The sequence below is a fragment of the Calidris pugnax genome, unplaced genomic scaffold (assembly GCF_001431845.1).
Source record: "Calidris pugnax isolate Ruff unplaced genomic scaffold, ASM143184v1 scaffold347, whole genome shotgun sequence".
In the NCBI taxonomy this organism is placed as follows: Eukaryota; Metazoa; Chordata; class Aves; order Charadriiformes; family Scolopacidae; genus Calidris; species Calidris pugnax.
In genome coordinates, this window is record NW_015091298.1 from 369,578 (window position 1) to 396,389 (window position 26,812).

General features: G+C 47.2%; 1 protein-coding gene across 1 annotated transcript in view; it reads left to right on the top strand.

Annotated features, from left to right (window-relative positions):
• The window catches only part of SF3B3 (splicing factor 3b subunit 3), a 34,459-nt gene that overhangs the window by 404 nt on the left and 7,243 nt on the right, over positions 1-26,812 (top strand). The window contains exons 2-20 of the mRNA XM_014960767.1: positions 660-773; positions 2,082-2,408; positions 3,559-3,731; positions 4,111-4,252; positions 5,338-5,450; positions 7,261-7,398; positions 8,434-8,537; positions 10,125-10,290; positions 10,597-10,692; positions 11,126-11,198; positions 16,502-16,653; positions 17,126-17,281; positions 17,662-17,817; positions 18,511-18,654; positions 20,136-20,258; positions 21,745-21,899; positions 23,040-23,214; positions 24,568-24,773; positions 26,226-26,382. Coding sequence (XP_014816253.1) covers positions 704-773; positions 2,082-2,408; positions 3,559-3,731; positions 4,111-4,252; positions 5,338-5,450; positions 7,261-7,398; positions 8,434-8,537; positions 10,125-10,290; positions 10,597-10,692; positions 11,126-11,198; positions 16,502-16,653; positions 17,126-17,281; positions 17,662-17,817; positions 18,511-18,654; positions 20,136-20,258; positions 21,745-21,899; positions 23,040-23,214; positions 24,568-24,773; positions 26,226-26,382 — 2,826 coding nt within the window. The 5' untranslated portion in view covers positions 660-703. The remainder of the gene's footprint in view (positions 1-659; positions 774-2,081; positions 2,409-3,558; positions 3,732-4,110; positions 4,253-5,337; positions 5,451-7,260; positions 7,399-8,433; positions 8,538-10,124; positions 10,291-10,596; positions 10,693-11,125; positions 11,199-16,501; positions 16,654-17,125; positions 17,282-17,661; positions 17,818-18,510; positions 18,655-20,135; positions 20,259-21,744; positions 21,900-23,039; positions 23,215-24,567; positions 24,774-26,225; positions 26,383-26,812) is intronic.

The window sequence follows — 26,812 nt, forward strand, 5'->3', positions numbered from 1 at the left end:
CCCGCCGTTTCGGCGGGGGGAGCCGCCGCGGGCCCCTTGGGGCCTAGTCTGTGGCGGGCCGGGCCTTGATCCTAGGCCGGTTCCCGGAGCCTGGGGCCCGGGCGGTGGGAGTTGGGGCTCCCGGCCCTGCGAGGGCCTTGGGAAGGCTCGGGGGCGGCGGAGGGCGGGTTGCCCTGACCTGGGGGCCACAGTTGCCCTGACCGGAGGGCCGCTTGCCCCGGCCGGAGGGTCCTGTGTGCAGCCGGGCTTCCCTCCCGCCTTAGCCCCTGGGGCAAGGAACCGGCCCCGGCGCTCGCCCCGAGGCCTTGCGGGCAGCTCGGCTGCGGTTAAACGGAACTCTCCCTAACGCTGTTTGGTTTGTAAACAACTAAACCCGTTAGAGCAGTAATTAGCTGGGAGCCTCATCAGTCCCCAGGCGGGAAGGAGCTCAGCTGGCCCGGGCAGCCCGGTTCTCCTCGGGGAGAGCCTTTTGCCTCGTATTATTACTAAAATACCAAATAATTGTAGCTGGGTGGCATTGAGTCTCCTAATGTCGAGTGATACCTGTGGGAGAACAAGCGGGTGGCTCTCTCTGTGCTGTGCGGGCAGCTTTATTTTCACAAACCATACAGTTTGGGGTTTTTTTTGGTTTTATATGGGTTTTTTTCTACTCGTTGCAGACTCGGTGGAGCTACCTGTAAGGTGAAGCTGACCTGGTGCCACCATGTTTCTCTACAACCTGACCTTGCAGAGAGCCACCGGCATCAGCTATGCCATCCATGGCAACTTCTCAGGTAATTCCCTTAAATGCATCTTGGCTGGAGTTTTGGTTACTTAGTTTAGTTGCTGAAGCTGGTCTGCTTCAGTACAACCTTTTTTTCCCCACTGGTATATTATCCATTTGTTCTTTTAAGTGTGTCACTTGAGCTGTTGTAACTTGTAGAGAGATCAAGAAAGGTTTGATTTGATTATTTATTGATGTAATTTAATATCTTGTCCACTTTCCTCATGGGTTAAAAGGCGCTCAAACAATGTGTGTGCTCACCTGGTGTGGTGAGTGAGTTGCTTTGAATGAAGTGGAACCTCATGAGGTTCAACAAGGGCAAGTGACCATATCTTGTCCGCTTTCCTCATGGGTTAAAAGGTGCTCAAACAATGTGTGTGCTCACCTGGCGTGGTGAGTGAGTCGCTTTGAATGAAGGGGAACCTCATGAGGTTCAACAAGGGCAAGTGTAGGGTCCTGCACCTGGGGAGGAAGAACCCCAGGCACCAGGACAGGTTAGGGGTGGATCTTCTGGAAAGCACTGCTGAGGAGAAGGACCTGGGGGGTCCTGGTGGACAGTAAACTCTCCATGAGCCAGCAATGGGCCCTGGTGGCCAAGAGGCCAATGGGATCCTGGGCTGCAGAGGGAAGAGTGTGGCCAGGAGGTGGAGGGAGGTCATTCTCCCCCTCTGCTCTGCACTGGGGAGGCCACAACTGGAATCCTGCCTCCAGTGCTGGGCTCCCCAGTTCAAGAGGGACAGGGAACTGCTGGAGAGAGTCCAGCGTAGGGCAACAGAGATGATGGAGGGATTGGAGCATCTCCCTGGTGAGGAAAGGCTGAGAGAGCTGGGACTCTTTAGTCTGGAGAAGAGAAGGCTGAGGGGAGACCCTTACGAGTGTCTAAAGGGTGGGCTGAAGGAGGATGGAGCCAGACTCTTTTCAGTGAGAGGACGAGGGGCAACGGGCACAAGCTGGACCATGGGAAGTTCCACTCCAATGTGAGGAAGAACTTCTTTGGGGTGAGGGTGGCAGAGCCCTGGCAGAGGCTGCCCAGGGAGGGTGTGGAGTCCCCTTCTCTGGAGACCTTCAAGCCCCACCTGGATGCTCCTGAGTCATGTGCTCTGGGCAGCCCTGCTTTGGCAGGGGAGTTGGACTGGATGGTCTCTAGAAGGTCCCTTCCAACTCTGACAATTCCATGATTCCCTGAATTCTTCCAGAGTATTCATAAAACTTCTTGGCATTTAGTAGGGATGAAGATTTATCTTCTTTCTTCTAGCGCTTCTTGAAGTTGCGTGTTCTGCTGTGTTGGTGCTAATTCTCCTTGTTTCTGGCTCTTCAGGAACCAAACAACAAGAAATTGTTGTTTCCCGGGGCAAGATCCTGGAGTTGCTCCGTCCCGATCCCAACACGGGGAAGGTTCACACCCTGCTGACCGTGGAAGTGTTTGGGGTCATTCGCTCCCTCATGGCCTTCAGGCTGACGGGTGGGACCAAAGACTACATCGTGGTGGGCAGCGACTCGGGGCGCATCGTTATTCTGGAGTACCAGCCCTCCAAGAACGTGTTTGAGAAGATCCATCAGGAAACCTTTGGCAAGAGCGGATGTCGCAGGATCGTTCCAGGCCAGTACTTGGCTGTAGACCCAAAGGGCCGCGCTGTCATGATCAGTAAGTCAGTCCATCGGCTTCTTTTCTCCTTATTATTATTTTTTTTTTCTCCTGTTTTGAGGATATTTGTTTCAGAGCAAGTTTCTGCCAGGTATAATTGGAAGTGTTTCTTCTCAGGCATTTTGTTAGGCTCCGAGACATGTCAAGGAGAATGCAGGCATTCAGAATAGTTCCTTCACGCTGATGGAATTGCCCAAATTAAGTGTAACGTTGGGCCAAAACAGTCTGGAAAGAGGCCAGCTTGCTCAGCGGTGCGCAGAGCCCTGACGTGTGATGTCTGGGAGAGAAGTTGGGATTGCAAGGGTCCGTGTCAGCTCCCGTAGCCTGAAATGATGTTATGGATTCATGTCTCTTCTCTGAGATGTATCGTGGAGACAACTAGATGCATTTCTGATCAGGCTTCACAAGTAGAACACTTGGGTGATATATTTTTAATAAGATTTACCGTGAGGTGTCTTAGGTTCTCGGTGCATGAACTGTGTCACAGTTTGCCAAAGCCAGCTGTGTGCAGGGCTGCTCTCCTGCACGCTGAGAGTGGGGACTTGCAACCATGGGTGGTTTAACAGTGCCCCTTTACATCAGGAATAACAATAAATAATACCGTTTCCTTTCTAACAACTGTTTTTTTCCTTGGGGGAGAAGGTAGCACAGTCACGGTTGTGCCATTCATGGTGATAGTTAAGGGTGACAAGTGTCTGTTGTGGATGCTCTGTATCAGGCAAGAATACTTCTTTTTTTTTGTTAAAATATTTCTGAGTGAAGGTCTTCTTGCCAAACGGTGGACCATCGGGCTGCTGCTTTCGGTTTGTTTTTCCTTCCTTGCAGTCTGTCATCTCTCGTTTGGTGGAGTGAGTGAGTCCATCTGCCTGTAGCCATCGCAGGTTGACCCTTTGAGATACTTCCATCCAGCCCAATATTCAGTCTTGGGCTGTGAAGGGCTAGAATTGTCTGTGCTTGTGGCCTGAAACATTTAAAATGAGACATTTGAAGTTAATTGGTGGCGCAGACAAATACCAATAGGGAACTTCAGTAGAAGTAAGGCTGACATTCTCAATTCTTAAGTTATGTATCTATACCAGACTGCGGGTGTCACCAGGTTTGACCCCCAGGAGATAGATGTGCTTCAGGTGCTGTTGTCCCTCCCGTGCAGGTGCGATCGAGAAGCAGAAGCTGGTGTATATCCTGAACAGAGACGCTGCTGCTCGGCTCACCATTTCCTCCCCGCTGGAAGCCCACAAGGCCAATACCTTGGTCTACCACGTGGTGGGAGTCGACGTGGGGTTTGAAAACCCCATGTTTGCTTGTCTGGAAATGGATTATGAGGTGAGAAGAACTTGAGATCTTCCCTTTGCTGTCTTTTGAGCTTTGTCGTTCCTCTTCTCATCTTAATCTGTGGAGATGGAGAACGTTGGCTGCTTTTGCTGTCTGAGACGGTTTTCATTTGTTGTGAGCTTACTTGCTTTTTGTCTTGCCTTCAGTCAGAATAGGCAGGTCTCTTCTGTCTCAGTGATTCTTCTTAAATTCTTGCTGTTCAACTGCAAACGTGTGTACTTTTGTCCTCTGAACCCTTTTCTGTCCATCTTGCAGCAAGTCTTCCTTTGGACTTCATTCTGACGTTATTCAAAACTGTTTCCTTGTGCATCAGCTTTGCTTCTCCTTTTAATACCTTTCTTGAAAGACACCTTAGTGTGTTGTGTTTTAGGAAGCAGACAATGATCCAACAGGAGAAGCAGCAGCCAACACCCAGCAGACCTTGACGTTTTATGAACTGGATTTGGGGTTGAACCACGTTGTTAGGAAATACAGCGAGCCCCTGGAAGAGCACGGCAACTTCCTTATAACAGGTACTGCCTGCCAGGCAACTAAGTCATATTCCTGTGCATCTGCTTGCCTCCTCTTCCCCAGGGAAACAGAATCAGTACGCTTTATGTCTTAGAAGTTGTCTCAGTGGTAGTCTGAGCCATTAGTAGATAAATTAATTGACCCTGGAGTCATGAGTGGTGAACAGAGAAATGCGCAAGAATTCATTCACAGAGCTGTGGTTTGAAAGTGCTCTTCATTTCTCTCCTTTTATATGGATTCTGGGTATTCTCTGGCTTCCAAAGCTAAGAGATGTTAACTGAAATTAGCTGGTAGCAGATGCAAAAGCATGTATTTTTAGATAATGCATAGGTGCTGTTGTACTCTCCTGCCTGGGATGCCAGCAGCTAATATGCATTCAGAAGGTTGGCAGATAAATCCATGGGCTAAAAGTCCACTTGCAGGGATTGGATACAAAGCCATCCTAATGCCTTTGGCCTGGGAAACTGCTGAACTGCTGCAGATTCCTCTCCAAGCACCAAGGAAGCTAAGCTAGGAGAGCATCCTTGGGTGCTTGCCCTGTTGTTACATCTTCTGTAGGCAGCTGACAGACACCAGATATTGGGCTGGATCTGACCGCTATTGCTATTTTGATGAGATCTTTTGTTACGTTGGGTTCCCGATAGAAGCGTTTTTTAAAAACATACTTTGAAAATGAAAGATGTGTCAGAAAACCATCTGGTGGATTTTTTTGACAGCCAGCAAGCATGCCGGTAACCCAAGGGTTGTGCTTAACTGACAAGTTGCTGTTGTGGTATTTGGGGCATGTTGTGGCTTTCTAGATAAGAAGCCAGGAAGGATAAAACATGAGCAATTTGTCTGAAGTTGCATCTTTCCTTTTTCTCCTTCCCTGTCCCCCAGTTCCATTTGCCCTGTTCTTACACTGAAGCTGGACTTCCTGTACCCAGGAAGTTTTGTCTTCCCCTTCGATAAGAATAGATTTATACATGCAGGGTGATAGAGAGCAATGGAAATAATATTGCTTTAAAGAAAACCAAACTAAGTGCTCTGCAGTCAGTCAGATCTTTAGGAAGGGCTTTCCTCACGATGTTTCTTTTTTCTGTTTCAGTTCCTGGTGGTTCTGATGGACCTAGCGGGGTGCTGATCTGTTCTGAGAACTATATTACTTATAAAAACTTCGGTGACCAGCCTGATATCAGATGCCCAATTCCCAGGAGACGGGTGAGAATTTTGGGATTCCTACCTTTTTTTTTTTTTTTTTTTTTAAGATTATCTTTGTCAGTGCTAAATGAATCCTTGATATCTGCCTTTTGAGATTAAAGACATCAGAGAGGTTTTGCAATAAGAAAACAGCAGTTAGGAGTCTGGCCTGTCATCTACCTCCCCAGCTGCCTGTACTATCATGAGGGAAGACGGGGTGGGCGTAGCCTGAGGTGATGAGTTTGCTTCATGTCTCTTCTCTGAGATTTTTGCTGGAGATACTCCAAAGACTCTGATCAGGCACCACGGTGGCAGCGCCGTCAGTGTAAAGCAGCGTTGAGATGGTGAGTCAGGGCTGCCATCGTGTGCGCAGGTGAATTCGACAGCTGCTCTCTTCCACCCAAGGCTGCTTCCTCCTCCTCTGCTGGTGTAGATGGTGCTGTGCTTTGACAGTGCTTTGAACGCCTGCCAAGGCTCAGGTGCTCAAAAAACAGCTCTGTGTGCATTGTAGCCCTTTCCTCTGCATTTGGCTTTGGTATCGCAGAATCGCAGAGTGGTCAGGGTTGGAAAGGGACCTCTGGAGATCATCTAGTGAATCCTTTTGAGATTAAAGACATCAGAGAGGTTTTGCAATAAGAAAACAGCAGTTAGGAGTCTGGCCTGTCATCTACCTCCCCAGCTGCCTGTACTATCATGAGGGAAGACGGGGTGGGCGTAGCCTGAGGTGATGAGTTTGCTTCATGTCTCTTCTCTGAGATTTTTGCTGGAGATACTCCAAAGACTCTGATCAGGCACCACGGTGGCAGTGCCGTCAGTGTAAAGCAGCGTTGAGATGGTGAGTCAGGGCTGCCATCGTGTGCGCAGGTGAATTCGACAGCTGCTCTCTTCCACCCAAGGCTGCTTCCTCCTCCTCTGCTGGTGTAGATGGTGCTGTGCTTTGACAGTGCTTTGAACGCCTGCCAAGGCTCAGGTGCTCAAAAAACAGCTCTGTGTGCATTGTAGCCCTTTCCTCTGCATTTGGCTTTGGTATCGCAGAATCGCAGAGTGGTCAGGGTTGGAAAGGGACCTCTGGAGATCATCTAGTCCATCAGGATACCTCTGCCAAAGCAGGGTCACCCAGAGCAAGTTGTGTGGGTTTGGAATACCTCTAGAGAAGGAGACTCCACACCCTGTCTGGGTACCCTGTTCCAGGGCTCTGCCACCCTCAAAGTTAAGAAGTTTTCACCCATGTTGAGATGGAATTTCATGTTTTCCAGTTTGTGCCCGTTGCCCTTTGTCCTGGCACTGGGCACCACTGAGAAGAGCCTGACCCCTTTCTCTTGCCACCGGCCCTTTAGATATTGCTCGGCGTCGAGTCTATTGCTCAGCAGACTAAGAAGGCTCATGAGACCCCTCTCAGTCTGCTCTTCTCCAGCTGAACAGCCCCAGGTCTCTCAGCCTTTCCTCAGCAGAGAGATGCGCCAGTCCCTTATCCTCTTTGTAGCCTCTGCGGGACTGTGTCCAGCAGTTCCCTGTCCTTCTTGAACTGGGAAGCCCAGAACTGGTCACAGTGCTCCAGAATTGAGAGAGTTTTCCACGGGGGAGGGCAAAAAAAGACAGGAGAGGGGATACTTGGGCACAGTGTCTTAGAAATGTACTTCCTTCTGAGGCAGAGAGGTCCTGAGGGTAAATGTGGGTGTAACAGAGGGGATGCACTTTATGTTGAAAGCTCCTCATTTACTGCCAGCTCTTACAGCACCTGCCAAAGGGAAATAATTCAGTCAGAGAAACCACACCTGCACTTGCTGGGGAATTCTTGTCCACCAATGACTTCTGCTTTCTTTCCTGACAGAATGACTTGGATGACCCAGAGCGAGGTATGATTTTTGTCTGCTCTGCTACGCATAAGACCAAGTCCATGTTCTTCTTCCTGGCCCAGACAGAGCAGGGAGACATCTTCAAAATCACTCTGGAGACTGATGAAGACATGGTAAGGATCACGCGAAGAACAGCAAAAGCATTCATGGAGAAGAGTCCTTAGTGGGTTATTTTGCCTGATTCTCTAAAGTGATAAATATTTAATATTGTGGTTTTAGCTCTGTGATGGCCTGTCCCCTACATGATTATACAGTTCCACCCACAGTTCTAACTGGTGTTTACTCACAGAGAGATGCAGCACTAAGGTTTGCAAAATCCTGTGGGATTTATGCTGCAGAGTCACTTGGGCATTTTTAGATGTCCTGTAGGAAATCCTTTCTTCAAAAGGTGCATTGTAAAGTGTGGTCCCTGATCCTGCTAGAGGGTGCTCCAGTAACTAATCCTGGGGAACTTAATTTGTCTTGATCACAATAGGTGCTCTCTGTTTCGCCTCTTAATTGAATTTAATTTACATGCTACAATCAGTCTTCATGCAAATTGAGGTACCTGCCTTGGTACAGCTGGTCCAAGAGCTGAAATAACAAGCTTGAAGCAGCTTGCTGCTGCTTGGCCTTGTGTTTGGCAATTGAAAGACCTCTGCTGCAGTGGATCACTTGGGGTTTTTGAGGAAATGTTGGATGTTAGTTCCTCCTTCATCTACAAATGTGCAATTTGGTACAAGGGGTGATTATGTAGCATCTTAAATGTCTTAAAGACCTATTGCGACCATACCAAGTGTCAAAATCTGCTCAGGATGGTTGATTTTCTTACATGGTGGGGAATGGCTGGTGTTCAGTGAAGGGAATTTCTTCTTTCTTTGAGACAACTCACTATTTTTCAGCTGGTTTGTTGTTTTTTTTTTTCCAAACTGACTTTTACCAAAGCCAGAAAGTCTTAGAATAAAACAGGCAGCCTGACTTGCGTGTTCAAAATATTAGGCTGGATTTTGTGATTTATAACCTACTGACATGGTTAAACCTGGCCAATTCTCTTTCTTTGGAGAGGATAGCTGGGCAGCTTTTTGGTTTGGTTTTTTTATTATTATTAAATCACATACATATAGCTGTAGTACTTTGCTAGCACAGTTCTCCTCATCTTCTGCTCTCAGGTAACTGAGATTCGACTGAAATACTTTGACACGGTTCCCGTTGCGGCTGCCATGTGTGTGCTGAAGACAGGGTTTCTCTTTGTGGCATCTGAATTTGGAAACCAGTGAGTAAACACATTTATTTCATAATTTTCCCCCCTGGAACAGACTGTTTCTGTTCAGGACTGCAAACTGACCCTTGAACTTACGGAACCTATAAAGACACCACCTCTGTTTTAATGGGTAAATTGATGCTTTGTTCACAGGGCTTGAGCAGAACAATTGGTTTAGACTGTGACGTGATGGGGGAATTTTATTGTTGTTTGAACCCAGATTAGGTATTACAGTGCTGAGAACAACAGGTTACATGCTGTTACAGAATCACAGAATCACAGAATCTTCTAGGTTGGAAGGGACCTTAAAGATCATCTTGTCCAACCGTCAACCTAACTGACAAAAATAGACACCCGCACAACAAACAAGGAGCATCATCACTAAACCAGACCTCCCAGCACTACATCAACCTGTCTTTTGAACACCTCCAGGGATGGGGCCTCAACCACCTCCCTGGGCAGCCCAGACTTGAATATCCAGCGTGAACCTGGCACAACTTAAGGCCATTTTCTCTTGTCCTGTCGCCTGTGACTTGAGAAAAGAGACTGACCCCCACCTCTCTACACCCTCCTTTCAGGGAGTTGGAGAGAGCAATAAGGTCTCCCCTCAGCCTCCTCTTCTCCAGGCTGAATAACCCCAGTTCCCTCAGCCTCTCCTCATAAGACTTATTCTCCAGACCCCTCACCAGCTTTGTCACCCTTACAGTACGCTTTGGGAAATTTGAGCACTTGTAGTTCATACAGGGTCCATCATGTATCCAGATAAGTTATTTTTTAATTAGTTTGGTAGTTTTCATTGAACTTCTGCATGTTATGGCCCACTCAGAGGTAGGTAAGATTTGTCCTTGTGGTCTTTTCCTTAATAGATGTATACTTGTGGGCTTTCTCAATTCATGTTTGGGGTTTTAGAATACTCTGAATCTTCAAAGAATACGTTGAAGATGGTTTAACAATGTCTTCAGTGGAGGATTCCCGGGAATGGAGCCTTGCACTCCAGCCACCTGGGGGAGCTCCAGCCGGTTACTGGAGTGAGGCTGAACTCGGTTGAACAAACAAACCCAAGCTTCTGAGGAAGCCATGTTAATTTCAGTTTTATTAAAACCAGGACGTAAATCAGTCCCTCTTTCTGGTTTTATCTCTTTTCCTCTAAAGTTTAACTTGATTGTGGTGATATTTAGCCTCGTAAAATGGAATAGGGAATGCGGTTAAAAATAATGAGGTGAAAGTATTCCAGTAAAATAGATAACTGTGTTCTTAGCCATTGGCCTTGCTCTTGGCCTTGGTTGTCAGTTGGTGCTTTGGCTCTAACACGAGAATATCTGAAAGGCTCAAGGGTAAACAGAGAAAACACTGAAACCCTGGGATACCTTCCCAGTGACAGCTACAAATTAGAAGTTTTGGAAGGGGGAGTTTGTGGTGATTCCCTTGAAACGTTTTATTACCAAGGCAACAAACCTTAAGGCTAAATTTTAATAGCTGTATAATGTAGGGAAGGATTTCTCTCCTCCCCGCTGCCTGAGTATCTGGCTAAGTCTTAGTTAAAGGAGGTGACTTGAGCTTTGCACTGAACATGCTGTTGCTCTTGCTTTCTCTCTCAAGTTACCTGTACCAGATAGCTCACCTGGGTGATGATGATGAGGAGCCAGAGTTCTCTTCTGCCATGCCTCTTGAAGAAGGAGATACGTTCTTTTTTCAGCCACGACCTCTCAAGAACCTGGTGCTGGTGGATGAGTTGGACAGTTTGTCTCCTATTCTGTGTTGTCAGGTATGTTGCCATCAGCAAGCTCCCAGTCACCACATAAGCAAGTTTTTCTCATTTGCAGAGGAATTGATCACAGATGCATGATTTTATACCTGGGCTCGGGGTGCTGCTCCTCTGTTGACCTTCAGACCAGTTCTCTGCTCTGCAGAGACTTTGGTTAAAACTTGGCAGTTCAGAGCAGGAGATGGCACACCCTGTGGCATCTTCACTGTTTGCAAAAAAACATTCTTAATGCTGTATTATGGCATATGCAGCTTAGTTCTGTTTTCTCTTCCTGTGGATATTGTTTGACACTGTTTCTCCACACAGATAGCAGATTTGGCCAATGAAGACACACCCCAGTTGTATGTGGCTTGCGGTCGGGGTCCCCGGTCATCTCTGAGGGTTCTAAGACATGGACTTGAGGTAAGACCTACAGCACTTCAGAAGAAGAGCTTGAGAGGTGAGGGCAGTGAGAGAAGATCCTTAAAATAAGGGTGCCTAAATGAAGGGATTCTCTCTTTTGCTGTAATTGGGAGAGAGCAACTTTTTCTAGGCTTGCTTCATGGGAACTGAAGGGTTGTGCTGTTCATTCTTACAGTCTGAAAAGTTTTTTATTCAGTTGGCTCCAACCACCTGCATTTTGTCTCTTCTAATGCTTGAGTGTATTGAGCTGGAATATTGTGGTGTCTCTGCCAGCTGCTGCTGCTCATCTCTTTGCTGGGGGCAGGTGACCTTCTTTTAAAGCTGATCATCCAGAGCTGGAATGTTGCCATGCCATTGCTGAATGTATTCTACACTGTGATGTGTAAATCTAAACATCTGTTTGCAAAAGAACTTTGTTCCTGTTCACTTCTAGGTGTCTGAAATGGCTGTCTCGGAGCTGCCTGGTAACCCCAATGCTGTGTGGACCGTGAGGAGACACGTTGAAGGTATGCAGTATCTTCCTAAAGCACAGGGATGTGATAATAGTCTTGGTGTGTTTCGTTTGTTGGGTTTTTGTTTTGTTTTTCTCTCCAGGGAGATAGGAAAGGTTCTGCACGATGGTTGTGCGCCATCCCTAGAAGTTACATTTTGAATCATCAGCCACCTTCTGGTCCCCTAGCATTGTCAGGCTTCCCTTTGACAAAGCAGCACCTGCCTGCAGCTGCATCCACCACCCAGTATGCTGCACATTTGCAGCTTGAAGCTGCTCAACTTCTCATCCTTTCCCACTTCCCATAAGTTCTTGCTTTGACATCAGCAGACAATGATTGTGCTTTTTGTTGGAGCACACTCGCTATTCTTTATACGCGTGTTGACAACTACAGTAATCAGCTCTTTGTGAGAGAGTGGGATACAAATTACGGAACAAAGCAGATAAATCAGCAGCAGTGTCTGTATTTTATTACTTCCCTCATGCCTATCTGCAAAGAAAACAGTCTATTTGGGCTAGGACACACCGCCTGTTCAAAAACCCAGCAGGGTATAGGGTGCTGCTGATTCCAGGAAGGTCAAGATTTGAAATTACCAGAATGTACTGGATTGTGGGCTTGGGGTTTTGTTTGTTTTCTTTCTTTCCTGATCTGCAATAATGGGTTTGCCTTACTAAAATAGAAGAGGAAATGTAAGCCCTTGTCCTGCCTTCCTCTTGGGGGTGAGAACAGAGTGCCTCAGAAACACCTAAAGAGCCTGAAGTGAACCCATTCTGGGTACTGATGGTCTCTGTCTGTAATGATTTCCAAGGCAGTGCTTTGTTTAAATCTGGCAAAGACTTCCTGTAGGTTTGTGCACTGGATATAGAAATGTCAGAGTGGTGCAGTGGAGCCCTTAGCCTGCTGTGGTGTCGTGCTATCTTGTTCTTAAGCAATCACGGGGTAGTGTGTCTTCCAGGGAGCCAGTAAGCCAGCGGGAATTTCCAGTGTTGCTGTGGAGTTTACCCTGCCATCAATTCCTCTGCTCACGTTCTGACACTCATGTACTGCATAAACACAGCACAGAAGGAGCTTTGAGCCCGAATTGCCTTCGTGTTCCCCAGAAATAAAAGGGTGAGAGGGAAAGCATTTCCACCGTTCACATCAAAAATACGTGCTTTTCTTAAAAGAGGCATTCCGGTTTGTTAGAGACAGACCTTTGCTCCTGCCTTTTGGAAAAGGAGTTCCTCCCTCTGAGGGATGGAAACTTCTGACATTGCCTTTACAGTTTTAAAACCTTTTCTCTTGGAATTCCAGAGGATGACTGTGGCTTTTCAGGGGATGGAGGACCATTGCTAACCTACATGAAACAGACCAGTCTGGCAGCCTCTTTTTTTTTTTCCTCTTCCAAGTTCTGCATGAAGATCTTCTCCATGATTTCAGAAAGGCTGGAATCTGTAGCTGCTCTTTACAATACAGTTTAACGTCACGTAAAAACCCATCCCCAAGTTATGACTCCTTGAATTCAGGAACGGGTTTAGTGGGTTTTAATCAGAAAGAACCTTTTCAGACATGGCTCTAATCTTGAAATGGCCCGAGTGCTGGTTTTCTTGAGTGTTCAGTTTGCAGTGTGGGGCTGCCCAGCTCTGCCTTGGTGCCGCAGTGTGTGCCTGCTGCAAGGCCTCTGTGAGACACATCCAGGTTTGCAGCCTTCAAAGCGAATACTAACCTTGGCTGGTACGTGGTGATACACACTACCAATACCAAGCCTCTTTTTTTCTTCCACAGGTGGCTGGTGGTGGAGGTGCTGATCACCACAGGTGTGTACCTGCTGCTAGGGGCTACCCTGCTGTCCCCCAGGTTAACCACAGTGACCCCCCAAGTCACGGGGTTACTCTTCTGCTAAACTTTTCACTAAATGAATTCCAGAAGCTGTTGTGTCGTTGGAGATTATTGCCTTTGTAGTTGAGGAGTAGAAAGCAGCTCCCATCTGAGTTTTTTGGGGGAACAAAATAACTGATGTGTCTCTGCAGAACGGTCAGTTCTTGCTAAAATCAGAGTTGTGCATTTTGGGGTGTTTTCAGGTCCCTTCTAGACTGAGGATTAGCTCCCAGCTGCTTTGTACAGACCTCCAAAATAATGGAGTGTGCTTAAAGCACTCGTAGGTATTGTTGGCATGGGAATTGCCCTATTGAGTATGGAATGTGTCTGCCCATCAGACACATTCCAGAGAATTGGATGGGATTTGGCCCAAACCCTCTCTTGCAGTTAAATACCCAGGTCTGGGGAGCTAGATTTCGCTGGGGAGGTGGATGTGAGCTGAGACCTACCAGTCTGCATTCCCTGCCTGGCACTCGTGCATGAAAAGCACTGTGCAGTGAGTCACAGCTGCGGAGTCTCCCTGCAGTAGTAAACAGAAGCTCAGGAAAATGTGCTGTCACCCCATCAGTACTGTTTCAGTGAAAATAATCCTGAATCTTGTCACTGCTTGTCTTATTTTTTCACTGAACTCCTCTGAGGTGGTGGTAACCACATTCCTATCACTGCAAATTCAGATGCTGTGGAGCGTGAAAAAAAACTGTCAGGCGTGGACTGGTGTGTAGGAGTGGAATTCTCATGGACTGACTCAAACTGAGTCCATGACAAGTAACAAAAAGGACAGTAGTAGAGAGTTCAAGGACTGAAATGTGATGTTTTCATAACGGGTTGTGACGTGTGCATGAAGCTGCGGAAAACTTGCAATGAAGGCACAGGAGAGTGAGTCCAGCTGTGGCTCTTCAGAGTCATTAAAATGTCTCTATTACTCACTGAAAGGAGCTAACTGGAGCAATTAGATGAGCATCTAATGAAGTCTTGTGTCTGCACACAAAGTAATGTCTATCTCTTCAAAACGCTGGGCAGCCTGATGTTAGGCTTGGGATTGTGCAGAGCTAAGTAGATAATCTTTTCATATTAAAAATCTATAGATCTCTTTCTAACTGAGAATACTTCTCAGTGTGCCCCGGGGATTTAATCGTCTTCATTTCAACTAGGCTGCTATATTTTCTAAACCAAAATTGTATTGTTTGAATCTAGATGAATATGTCTTATTCACTGACTTCATTCTGGTAAATCAAACCCTTTCTTTCAAAAGCTCCAGCAGGGAGGCATTAACAGCACTACTGGGCTTCAAGCAAAAATGCACTTGTCACTATTATTGACACAGACTTAAAGGCACGCTCTAATATAACTGTAAGCCAGTGAAAAGAAAGAGCTAAAAAAGTATTAAGAGGTAGGAATGAGTTTTCGTTTAGAGCAGGACTGAGGGAATCTGTTTTGCTTTCAAATGGGAGTTCTTTGTCCTGCTCCAAATCACATGGTTAAGCCTCCAGCTGGGACAGGGTGGTTTATCATGAGAATGACGGCCCCTGGGGAGGAAGGCAGCAGCTCTCAAGAAGTTTGGAAAGCAATGACCGTCTTTGAAATGGAATTTTTAGAACATCCTGTCTACAGGATATTTATGAATTAAATGCTTAGCCTGTGAACTGCTAGAATCTCCCTTTAAAGCGATCGAGGAATGCTTGTAGGCTTCCGGTGTTGGTGAATTTGTGCAAATTTGTAGAAGCTGCTATTTAGTGTGGAAAATAACCAGCCTGTAATGGTGTGCGTCTTAAGAGCAGATGGTAAGAGCTCAGTAAGGTTAGAGAAATTCTCCTGTTAAGCCAAGTGTTTAAATAGTTCGTGTTACCCATCAGTTGCTGCGTGCGGGTTCAGTCCTTGTTTTCTCATTTCCCAAAGTGGACCCGCTCCTGGTTTTGTGGCTTTTGGGAGCATGTTGGAGGTTATAGACTGTAACCACTTAACAGAGCAGTAATGGAGTTTATGCCACAGACCACTGCTGGAATTGCTTTAATTATTTTAAGCTCTTCAGTTTGGTCAGAGCTCTGGTCTGTGTACCAGATGTTGGAGAGATGAATGTTGTTTTTTTTTTTTCACTTGCATATTTTCAGCTGTATGTAAGGACTTTGCTATAAACGTGACACAGCAGGTTTGGCAGCACCTCCCTCTAAACAGGGTGGATAAGAAGCATTTCTTTCAGTTTCTTTAAGCTGCTGTATGGTATTTGCTGGCATCCTGTATTCATCCCAGTGAGAGTTTTCTGTTTTCTTTCCCTACCCGAGAGAGTCACGTGCCACGTCTCCCTGTCTCCCACGTGTACAAATCATGGAGAAAATCTGCTCAAGGGCCAAAACTGTGACAGCTTTTACACCCTCACCTCTGCTAATTGTCATGTGCTGTGGTGCATAAAGACTTTGGGTTGAGTTGGGTTAAAATGTGGATTGGTTTTTTTTTTCTTTCTTTTTAAGAAATAGCACTTGCATGACAACAGCAGCAGAAGCAGAGTTGATTCTCTGAGGCTCCTGGCTGCATTTCCCAACAGACTTCATTGTTTCCGTTGCTTTTGTTATTCTTTGTTAATGATACTCAACTCTCCCCCTCTTTAATGCCTATCACTTTCGAAGGAATGAAAATGGACAGCAGTAAAGCAGGGCATTCCCTCCACCCAGTCCTTCTACCCTTGATTCCCACATTGTTTCACTATTTTGTTAGCTTAGTTCTTCCCCATCCGAGCTACTGGACTCTCCCAAGCTGTTCCCTTTGGGAGATGTCAATCCTGGAGATCATAGTTGCGTTACTGTCACTGATTCCAATAGAAATAAAGGTCAGTATTTGCTTTATCTTAAAAATGTAGTTGTTTCTTATCCCAGGAGATGGGGGACTGTGTGAAGGCAAGCGAGCTGAGCTTCTGGCTGAGGGTAGAGCTGGCTAACCCTGAGCTCCTCTGCTGCACTGCACCCTAATCCTTCTCTGCAGCCTTTTGTTACGTGGATGCTAGATAGAGATGTGGTCCTGCAAGCTCCCTTTGGTGGTGTGGTTTCTGCAGATGGGTTCTGTGTGTGCAGATTGTTGGAGGAGAGCATTTTCGTTTGACTCGAGGCGTTAAATCTGGATTCAGCTCCTTTGTGTCAGACTTTGTGCTGTCTTTGGAAAAAAAAAAAAAAAAAAAAAAAAAAGTAGGCAGGAATCTTGCTTGCCAGAATCCAGAGTAACATGAATTGACTGTGTATCTGGATCATCATCATTTGATCCCTGGCTCAGTCTTGCATTGTTTGGAGTCTAGCAGTGGCTGGCTTTTGGACAGTGTGTCCTAGAACGAACTTGCACAATACGGCCAGCAGATGTAATTATCACAGGAATTCTGCAGAAGAGTAACTGCTAGACATCTGTCAGACTGCTAATTTTCTTGGGAAGCCTTGCATTTATTTAATCAGCATCCTTTTTTCCCTGTCTCCCTTGACCAGATGAGTTTGATGCCTATATCATCGTGTCCTTCGTCAATGCCACGCTGGTGCTGTCTATCGGAGAGACTGTAGAAGAAGTGACTGACTCTGGATTCCTGGGTACTACACCTACCTTGTCCTGCTCTCTTCTTGGTGATGATGCTTTGGTACAGGTAATGGAAAGCTGCTTCTGACGTGTCCACCACCTATGTCTGCTGCTCTCTGCTTGCTGCACGGCTGTGTTTTCCACAGCAGCGTGACGTGTGTTATGTCTAAAGGTGTGGGTTGGTAGAGAACGACGCTCCGCCTTTCCCTTTTTATGTCTGAAGTGAAACTGGACCAGCTGAAGTGGTCATTGCCTCCTTCAGCACATGCTGTGCTGTGGTTCTTTGCTGTAGTTCAAAGAGGCAGTAGAAGTAGTAGTAGAAGATGCAACGCTTCCAGCTGGCGAGTGGCTAGTTCAGCCTGTTGCATGGCTAACGGATCGCTGTTGCCGGGAGCAGAGCTTGCCTTTGGCTTTTTCTCTGTTGGAATCACCAGCAATTGATTCACAACACCAGGACACAACACCCTTCACAACCCCAGGAGTTGTGAAGGGCTGGTAAATCCAGAACTGATGTCACCTTGTGTTTTTTTTTCCGTCAGGTTTATCCAGATGGGATCCGGCACATCCGAGCAGATAAGAGAGTAAACGAATGGAAGACACCAGGGAAGAAAACCATTGTGAAATGTGCTGTGAACCAGAGACAAGTAGTGATAGCCCTGACTGGAGGGGAACTGGTTTACTTCGAGATGGACCCGGTACGTGTGTTGAGGTTAGGAATGTGTTTGGAAGAGCAAGGCGGGCTCTGGGAGGTGCTAGAGATTGATGCTTGATCATACCTGCAGAAAAGGATGCTGTAGTGTGAAGCATCATTCTAAAATGGAGAGATCTGCATATCTGGACTGTGAGATGATTTGACAGCTAATTAAAGTCTCTGAAGATCATAACTGAAGCTGGAAATTATGCACTTATCCTATTGCTATTCTGGTTCTTCCTGTTGTAGCTGAAATAAGGCTGTAAAGAAATGGGTTAAAAAATACAAAGCACTATCTTTAAAAAAAAAAAAAAGGTTTGGGGGAGAAGCGTGGAGAGAATTTTTGGTGCTGGTTAATAAATCTGTTGTGTTTTTTCTTCTCAGTCAGGACAGCTGAACGAGTACACGGAGAGGAAGGAGATGTCGGCCGACGTGGTTTGCATGAGCCTGGCCAATGTGCCCCCTGGGGAGCAGCGCTCCCGGTTCCTCGCTGTTGGGTTGGTGGACAACACTGTCAGAATCATTTCCCTTGACCCTTCGGTGAGTAACTGCTATTTCTGCCTCTTCCATTGGCTTGGAATGTTAGGAAGGGAGCTCCAGAAGTGGGCTGTGTCTGTCCAAACTCAGATGGATGACCAGGAATGAGTAGCTTGCATGGCTTTTCTCTGCTGGCTGGGAGGAAGCATAGCCCTTGACCCTAACCTCTAACAGAGTCTCTTGTTTGATCCAGTTTCACCCATGTCTGGAGGTTCAGCTGATGAGATATGAAAGCATTCTCTTCTTTTTTTGTCTTGTTTTGGTGTTTGCATGGCTTTTTCTCCCTCTCTCACTGCTTGTATCTGTAGTAGAGCAGACTTACCCTGCAAGCACTTCAGCAGCAAACCAGCATTGTCGTTCCTCTACCCGCAACAGATGAACGTTCAGAGGATCACTGAAGTAGCCTAAACTTTGCTTGGGTCTCTCTATGCTGAATAGCTGTAAACTGTGCTAGAATAATTTGGAAGGATCCAGTTTATCTTCTCCAAACCCCAGGGCTGCTACCACTCCTGCTTGCCAAAATCCACAGAGCCAGCGTCTATTGTGACTCTTTTTTTTTTTTTTCTTCTGTGCTGAATACTTCTTTATGGATATTTCAAAGGGCATCTTTTAAGCTCCTTAGATGGAGCTTGAATCCCCTCTTGCCATGCCAAGGCTTGCTGACCTGTGTGGTACCCTTTTTTCTGTCTCCCACAGGATTGCTTGCAGCCGCTGAGCATGCAGGCCCTGCCCGCCCAGCCCGAATCGCTCTGCATCGTGGAGATGGGGGGCACGGAGAAGCAGGACGAGCTGGGGGAGAGGGGCTCCATTGGCTTTCTGTACCTGAACATCGGACTGCAGGTGAGAGGTGCCCACCTGCTCCTGACGGGCCTTTCTTGGTGATCTTTGGCTCGTAGGATGGATTGCTGTAATAGCATAGTCATTGCGCGGCACAAAACCCAGCTCTTCCCTCTTTGTTACGACAGGTGTAACGACTGGGGCTGGGGGATTCACTGTGTGACTCAATAGAGGTGCAAGTTTCACTGAATTTCACTGAATTTTTAGAGTTGGAAGGGACCATAGAGATCATCTAGTCCAACTCCCCTGCTGAAGCAGGATTGCCTAGAGCTTGTCAGAGCACGTTACTCAGGAGCATCCAGGCGGGGCTTGAAAATCTCCAGAGAAGGGGACTCCACACCCTCCCTGGGCAGCCTCTGCCAGGGCTCTGCCACCCTCACCCCAAAGAAGTTCTTCCTCAGATTGGAGTGGAACTTCCCATGCTCCAGCTTGTGCCCGTTGCCCCTCGTCCTCTCACTGGGAACCACTGAAAAGAGTCTGGCTCCATCCTCCTTCAACCCACCCTTGAGATCCTTGTCAGCATTGATAAGGTCTCCCCTCAGCCTTCTCTTCTCCAGGCTCAAGAGCCCCAGCTCTATCAGTCTTTCTTCATCAGGGAGATGCTCCAATCCCTCCATCATCTCTGTTGCCCTACGCTGGACTCTCTCCAGCAGTTCCCTGTCCCTCTTGAACTGGGAAGCCCAGCACTGGAGGCAGGATTCCAGTTGTGGCCTCCCCAGTGCAGAGCAGAGGGGGAGAATGACTTCCTTTACATTTTTTCCCATATGTTCCTAGACTTAATCAACAGCCAGACTTCATGTAGGACAAATTGTGCTTTTCCCCTTTCAGAAGGATGGCATGTTCTAAAAAAAGAATTCAGGCCGAAACGTCGTCGGGCAGTTCTTTAAAAACTTGCCTGTAGGACAGAGTGTCAGAGAAGAAACTGCCCGCAGCCACAGGCTCTGCTCTAACAGCTCTGCTGTTGCACAGCTTTTTGTTGCATCCAGTACTGACTCTGTGATCTTTGACCAAAAAATGTTGTTTTGACAATTCCAACATGTGGTAAAAATAATCAGAGTGGTCTAGGTTCTTTCACATGACTCGAATTTGATGTCAGAATGCAAACTTGTTTTAAGCAGCCTGTGTCTTTGGGTAAATGCTTTGTATCGAGGGGGACTGAGATCTGGAATCAGCCCTTTAAGTTTTTTGTGGCTTGTGTGATGCACCCAACTTCTTGGTCTGATTTTTGGCTTGTTTTTTTTGTTGTTTGTTCGGGGGTGGATGGTTTGTTTTACAGTAATTCCTTTCTGCGCCGCAGGATCGTAGGGGAGCTGTGCTTTTTATTACCAAGAGCCAATTTAGACGGAGTGTGGTTGTAGAAGGGAAATGTACCGGAGCTGGGAAAACAAACATTCCCAAATTGCCTCTCTGTTTTGAAGGATGGCCGTAGCTAGTTATTTCTTCTCTATAACCCTGCTCTAACTCCTTGCTTTGCTCCTGTCAAGAACGGTGTGCTGCTGCGAACTGTCCTGGACCCCGTTACGGGCGATCTCTCCGATACCAGGACCAGGTACCTCGGCTCACGGCCCGTCAAACTCTTCCGAGTGCGAATGCAAGGCCAAGAGGCGGTAAGCGAGGGGTGCAGATCCCAGGCCCTGGGTGCAGCATCCCAGTTTTCCTTTACTGGTGGGCAGGGTGGGGAAGCGTCCTTGCAGCACAGCAGGACCCTCTGGGTAAGGGTGGGAAGTCGAATGACTTCATTCTGGAGCTGCCTGGCTCGCAGCGTGCTCTTTCACAAACAGCCTTGTTCTTTTTGGTATTCCCCTTACTTCTTAGGAAGTAACGTGTGGTGTTGCCCTGCTTTCCTTCAACTAGGACTTTTTTGACCCATAGTCTGCGTTCGCAGTGTGTCTGGAAAGCTCTAAGCAGATTCTTGAGCTTAGAGACGCTGGAAAAATCTTGTCTTGCCTGCCTCAGTGCACAGGGACAGAAAAAGCCCCGTGCAGAAAGAAATGTTGCCCCTTGAGTCCTTAAAGCAGTTGATGGTTGTCTCTTGTGCCTGTTGAGAATGGCTCGGCTGGGGGCTGGAGAGCTGCCATGCATGGTTCAAGGAAAATATTTGCAGGATTTGGTGTAGAGGGAAGAATGTGTTTCATCAGAAGTGCCATTTCCAGCCCTTGTGATGTGGCACTGGGGAGATCAGCCACCCCCCTGCTTGACTCATTTTTGGATGAGACCTTCAGAGTTGAGAAATACTGCCGGTCAGCGTAGGGGGCTGCAGCTGGGAATCCGAGCTCTGCTTTAGTGTTACGGTACGCTGGGTGAATCTCTTCAACTTGCTCCTGCCACTCTGCCAGCTGTAGCTCAGAGATGAGGTGCTTTGCAGCTCTAGCAGAGAATGCTTATAGAGCAGCTGAGTGCTTTTGCACTTTGAGACCAGTCTTGGTTCCTTGTCTCACAGTATGGGGAGAAAAAACATCCTACTTATGGCCAGTCAGCAGTGGGCTTGGAGTAGCCTGTGTAATTCCATGTAGTGGAATTCAATGTAATTCCAGGTTTTGTTGCTCAGGCAGAAAGTAAAGTTGCCCTTAAATTGATTGAACCAAATGTATCAAGCTGAAGAGTTTAGAAGTCCATCTGCTTCCCTTGTTTTCCTTAATTTGATTGAAAATTGGCTACTGATTATTTTAAGTCAATTTCCCTTCGAGTGCATTTGGATTATGACAAAGCAGTAAATATTTATTTCAAAAGACCTGTTCCCATTGGAACAGGCTATTGTTTAAAGAAAATGAAAAAAAAAAAGAGGAAGTACAAAAGTATTTGTTGATCTTGGCTTTTCCAGATAACAGTTTTTATTGCACCTCAGTTTGAGTATTCATTGTCTTGATGGTGCTTTAAAGTTCCTCTTCATGCCATACGCAATTTCCAGATAAAACTGTCTCTTGAAAGAAGGCAGTGTCTCTGAAAACATGCTCTGAGCTGGGTGTAGTCCACCTGCAAGAATTCTGGTGTAGTGGCTAAGATCCTGGCACCGTACATCCATTCATGCTGCAAGGAGTGAGTTAGTTTGCCTTCGTCCCCAGCCCTAATCATTTGGTTTTCTGTCCTTCCCAGGTGCTGGCCATGTCGAGTCGGTCCTGGCTGAGTTATTCCTACCAGTCCCGGTTCCACCTGACTCCCCTCTCTTACGAGACGCTGGAGTTTGCCTCTGGTTTTGCTTCAGAGCAGTGCCCAGAGGGCATCGTGGCCATCTCCACCAACACACTGAGGTGAGAACCCCTGGGGGAAAACAACACACTTCTGGGCCAGGTTGCCAGGCAGAGGGAGGGGTGGGGAACTCTCACTAGACATTCAGAAGGGAAGAGATGAAGAGACTTAAGAATTAATTGGGTTTTTTTAAAGTTATTTGATGATTGGGTTATGATTTGATAGAAACACTTGGATGGATTTCAGAAAACAAATGGGATCCAAGGATAGTTACACTGTCAGAAAGAAATAGGGTGCACTTCTCTGATTTGTATTTTCCAGCTGCTTTAAACAACAAATGTAAGTCAAGTTACCCTTCAATTCTCTGATCCATCGAGAGGAGGGAAGCTTTTAATAAATGTGAACCTGTTGTGTATTAGGATCTGGTGGTTTGTGATCTGAATTGGCCACTTGGCGGAAAATAAACCACGTGATTTAAGAAATCAGAGGCATGACAGGGCTGTATTTGTTGCCTTTTTAAAGTTCAGCTTAAATATTAAAAAGATAAATGAAAATAATAGGGGAACACAAATTCAGGAGCTCTGCTTTATGCACTTGAACAGGCGCTTTTTTCATATCTGTCCTCATTGAAATATTACAGCATTCACTGCTTTTAAAGGAGTCGTTCTTTCTGGAGAGACTTGCGGTTTTTAGTCACCAAATGCCAGAAGAACTGGCATTTCAGCTGGCAAGTCACAGGAAGAAAGACTTGGCCTTGCATTTTTCATACCCTTTTAACTAAAGTGCCTCTGAGGAGCGTTTGATTCCGTGTCAAAGTCTGTGTCACGTTTAGATTCAGATGATACGTTCCCCACATGTGCACTTTGCCTTTTCCATGGGCTCTTTGTTGCTCTTGGGATAGACTTACCCCCACCAAAAGGGATCCCAAAAGGGACAGGCACTGGGAACGTGTCCTGGGACAGTGGGAGCCCTCAAGTCAAGGACCTCGTGCTGCAGAGCCCACCTGTCCCACAGCATAAGCTCCTGATTAGGATGCTGGTTTTGCCCTTCTCTTTGGAGCTGTTTCCTTCTTGCTGTCTGGCCCAAGAAAAGGTGTTTCTTGTCTCCAGTGCTACATTTCACAGATGTAAAGCTCAACTCCAGTTGTGTTCTCTTGGACACTTGCTTTCTGACCTCGTTTAACACGTGTCTCTGTCCCCTAGGATTTTGGCACTGGAGAAGCTGGGGGCAGTCTTCAACCAGGTTGCCTTCCCGTTGCAGTACACACCCCGAAAATTCGTCATTCACCCGGAGAGCAACAACCTGATCATCATTGAGACAGACCACAACGCTTATACTGAGGCCACCAAGGCACAGAGGAAGCAGCAAATGGCCGAGGTAATGGGGATGGGGAACAGGTACTGTCATGGTTTCAGCCGAAATCACCACAACCGAACCAACAGATGGCCCTTCCCTCCCCGAAAGAGGAGAGGAAGAGATAAGGAGGCTGAAAAGTTTAGAATTAACTAAACTACTTTAATCAAAAATAATATTAAAATAAAAGAGAGGAAAATAATGAGATAGATACAACATACATACAAAACCGTATCAAGCTCCCAGGATGACAGTCCCGTCACCAGCAGGCACTGGGGAAGTCCCAGACTGGACTCGGTGATGGACAGGAGCAGGATTCCAGCTCTGGAGTCAGGAGCACATGGGGATCAAAGGCAGATGAACAGACAGGGTCCTCTTTGGACGTTGGCCATTGCAGGAAGAGAGTTGACCCTTTGATCCCTCAGTTTTATACTGAGCATGGGGCAGATGGGATGGAATACCCCTGTTGGTCAGGTTTGGGTCACCTGTCCTGTCCCCTCCTCCCCACAGATGTGACCCCTCTACGTTTTTTCCGTTTCCGACCCTCTAAGGGGCAAATAACGAAAATTGGCTGCCCTTGGTTGTTATAGCAATAAGTATAAGCAGGGGCCTCTCTGCTCACCATTCCCTGGCATGGAGCACAAACATTGGTCTGATCACTCTGAGAAGGAACAGTTTTCTCCACAATATGCCGTTAATTTCAGAGAGTTAGAAAAGGCCTAACTAAAATGCAAAGTTACAGAACACAAAATTGATCCGGTTTTACCTCAAACCGGGAACAGGTACCTGCATCCCTTCCCTAGAGGTGACTTCTGCACCTGGAAACCCTCCCTGCTCACTAGTTCCCAGCTGTCGTTGCCTGCCCTGTGTGAATGTGGGGGCTGAAGGGAGCAAAGATCTGCCTCAAAACTCCAACTTCAGCAGAATATACTGCTTCACAGTGCTCCTTTCTTTGTATGTTGTTACGACAGGCTTTACAAACTGCGTATTGGAGATCAGTAATGCTGGTTTAACACCATTCTCTGGGTTTTCTTTGGTTGAGGATGTTTGGATTTCAGCGGGTTATTTTCCTCTCACTGTTGTTTCCAGAGTAGTTGATTTGGAGAAATTAGTGCCTGAGACACCTGTCCCTTGGGTAGGGCAGAGCCAACACTGCTGCACCCTGAGCTGCAGAGGCTCCCTTGGGAATGAGCTCAGGGTGGGTGGGAGCTTTGGGGTTTGGTGGCTATTTTTGTCTGTCTTCAGAGGTAGTACCTTGACCAGGAATATCTGGGCTTAGGGGAAATAGAGAGGCTGTATTCTATGCAGAGAAATGAGCATGTCTGGAAAGGAAATCCCTTGAGCTGTTCTTTTCTCCTGTCCTCTCCTGTGCCCTAGGAAATGGTGGAGGCTGCAGGAGAAGACGAGAGGGAGTTGGCTGCAGAGATGGCTGCAGCCTTCCTCAACGAGAATCTCCCCGAGTCCATCTTCGGCGCTCCCAAGGCAGGGAATGGACAGTGGGCCTCTGTTATCAGGGTGATGAACCCCATCCAGGGAAACACCTTAGATCTGGTCCAGCTAGAGCAGAACGAAGCTGCCTTCAGGTAAGAAGAATTGCCAAAAGCAGCAAGAATCTGCTTGGGATGAGTCTTACGTGCTGCTTTTTCTTTTTTCTCCTTCTGCTCAGCTGTTTAGCGAGTTGAAATCCAGATGCAGGATGTTATCAAGAGACTGGCTTGAAATTCCAGAAGTGATTTCCACGTGCTTTAAGCTTTTATCTTGCCTTCCCTTCCCACCCCGATCTGTCTTCGTGTGACACTAAGAGCTGGTGCTCCAGATGTGTTTGCTGGACCCCAGTGCTTAAAGAACAACAGGGGGATGGAAATGACAGATAAAGAGTGCTGGGAACGAGAGAATGTGCTGCTGTCTCTCACTTCCCTTCCTCAGCCAGATAAACTGAGTGTAGATAAAACGGAAAGGAAGTGTCAGAGGGGAAGACCAACACAATAACCACCAAGAATAGCCAGTGTCTCAGCAGGTGGAGTTAGGTCATGCTGGCCCAAAAGGCTAGGACTCTGTCCTGTTTTGTCCAGGATTCCCAAGCTGAGCTGGGCTCTAGGCAGGAAATAACACTGGAAGATGAGGGAAGTTACAGGTACGTGTCCAAATTGGACCAGCCTTTCAAAAACAGCTTCTAGTGGAGCTTTTTACGTTTCCAGGCAGTGTCCAGCCTGTGGAAGCATAAAAGTAATGCTTTGGGCACATGTGGCACCCTTTAATAAGGGGAATGTGGAAGAATGAAGGAATTTGAGTTAAACACCTCCTGCAGGGAAGGAAAATGACCTCTGAAAATGCAATGTTGGAGTGGGAAGGGTGGGCTCCCAAATCTCTGTCCTGCTGTCAGGGAATCCAGTCCTTGTGTGATGGTGCTGATCTCCTGCCACATAAAATCATAGAATCATTGAGGTTGGAAGAGACCCTTGGGATCATCGAGGCCAACCATCTCCCCTACTCTACAAAGTCCTCCCCTACACCATGTCCCTCAGCACTGCATCTAAACGGCCCTTAAACACATCCAGGGATGGTGACTCCACCCCCTCCCTGGGCAGCCTGTTCCAATGCCCGACCCCTCTTTCGGTGAAAAATTCCTTCCTAATGTTCAATCTAAACCTCCCCTGTTGGAGCTTGAAGCCGTTCCCTCTTGTTCTATTGTTAATTACCTGTGAGAAGAGACCAGCACCAACCTCTCTACAGTGTCCTTTCAAGTAGTTGTAGAGAGTGAAGAGGTCTCCCCTCAGCCTCCTCGTCCGCATCCTAAACAGTCCCAACTCCCTCAGCCGCTCCTCATACGATTTGTTTTCCAGCCCCCTCACCAGCTTCGTTGCCCTCCTCTGCACTCGCTCCAGCACCTCGAGATCTCTCTTGTATTGAGGTGCCCAGAACTGGACACAATACTCGAGGTGTGGCCTCCCCAGTGCTGAGTACAGGGGCACAATCACCTCCCTGCTTCTGCTGGTCACGGAGAATCTAATCCAAGCACATCTTGTTGTCCCCAGCGTGGCCGTGTGCCGGTTCTCCAACACCGGTGACGAGTGGTACGTGCTGGTGGGAGTCGCCAAGGACCTGATTCTCAACCCGCGCTCGGTCGCTGGGGGCTTCGTCTACACCTACAAACTGGTGAATAGTGGTGAGAAGCTGGAGTTTCTGCACAAGGTGAGAGGGATGAAAAGGCCTGTTGGGGTGACTGGGTCATTTCCAGGCAGTACTGGAGTAGCTGTTACTTCACCGTGAATGCGATACTGCAATACTCAGTGAGTCCTGGGCACAAGAGCATCATGGGGAAGCAGCCTGTGAGGAAAATAAGCTGCCGCCTCCAAAATCACCTGGGACATCTTTTGCAGAGCTGAGAATTGAACACAGATTTCCCGAGAGTCCCAGTCCTTTGGCCTTCACTATAGTCTCACCCATCTGATTGGGTAGATTGGAAAGGAGCAGTGTTTTTCATGCCCCCGTTAGGGAGGGGAGAATGTGAGCTCAGAGAGCTGCTCTGAGCACTTGTTTGTTTACAAAGTGAATTAATTCATACTTGGGTCGCTTGAGCCCTGGTGCTAAGGCTCTCAGTCCTTGGCTGACCACATGGAGC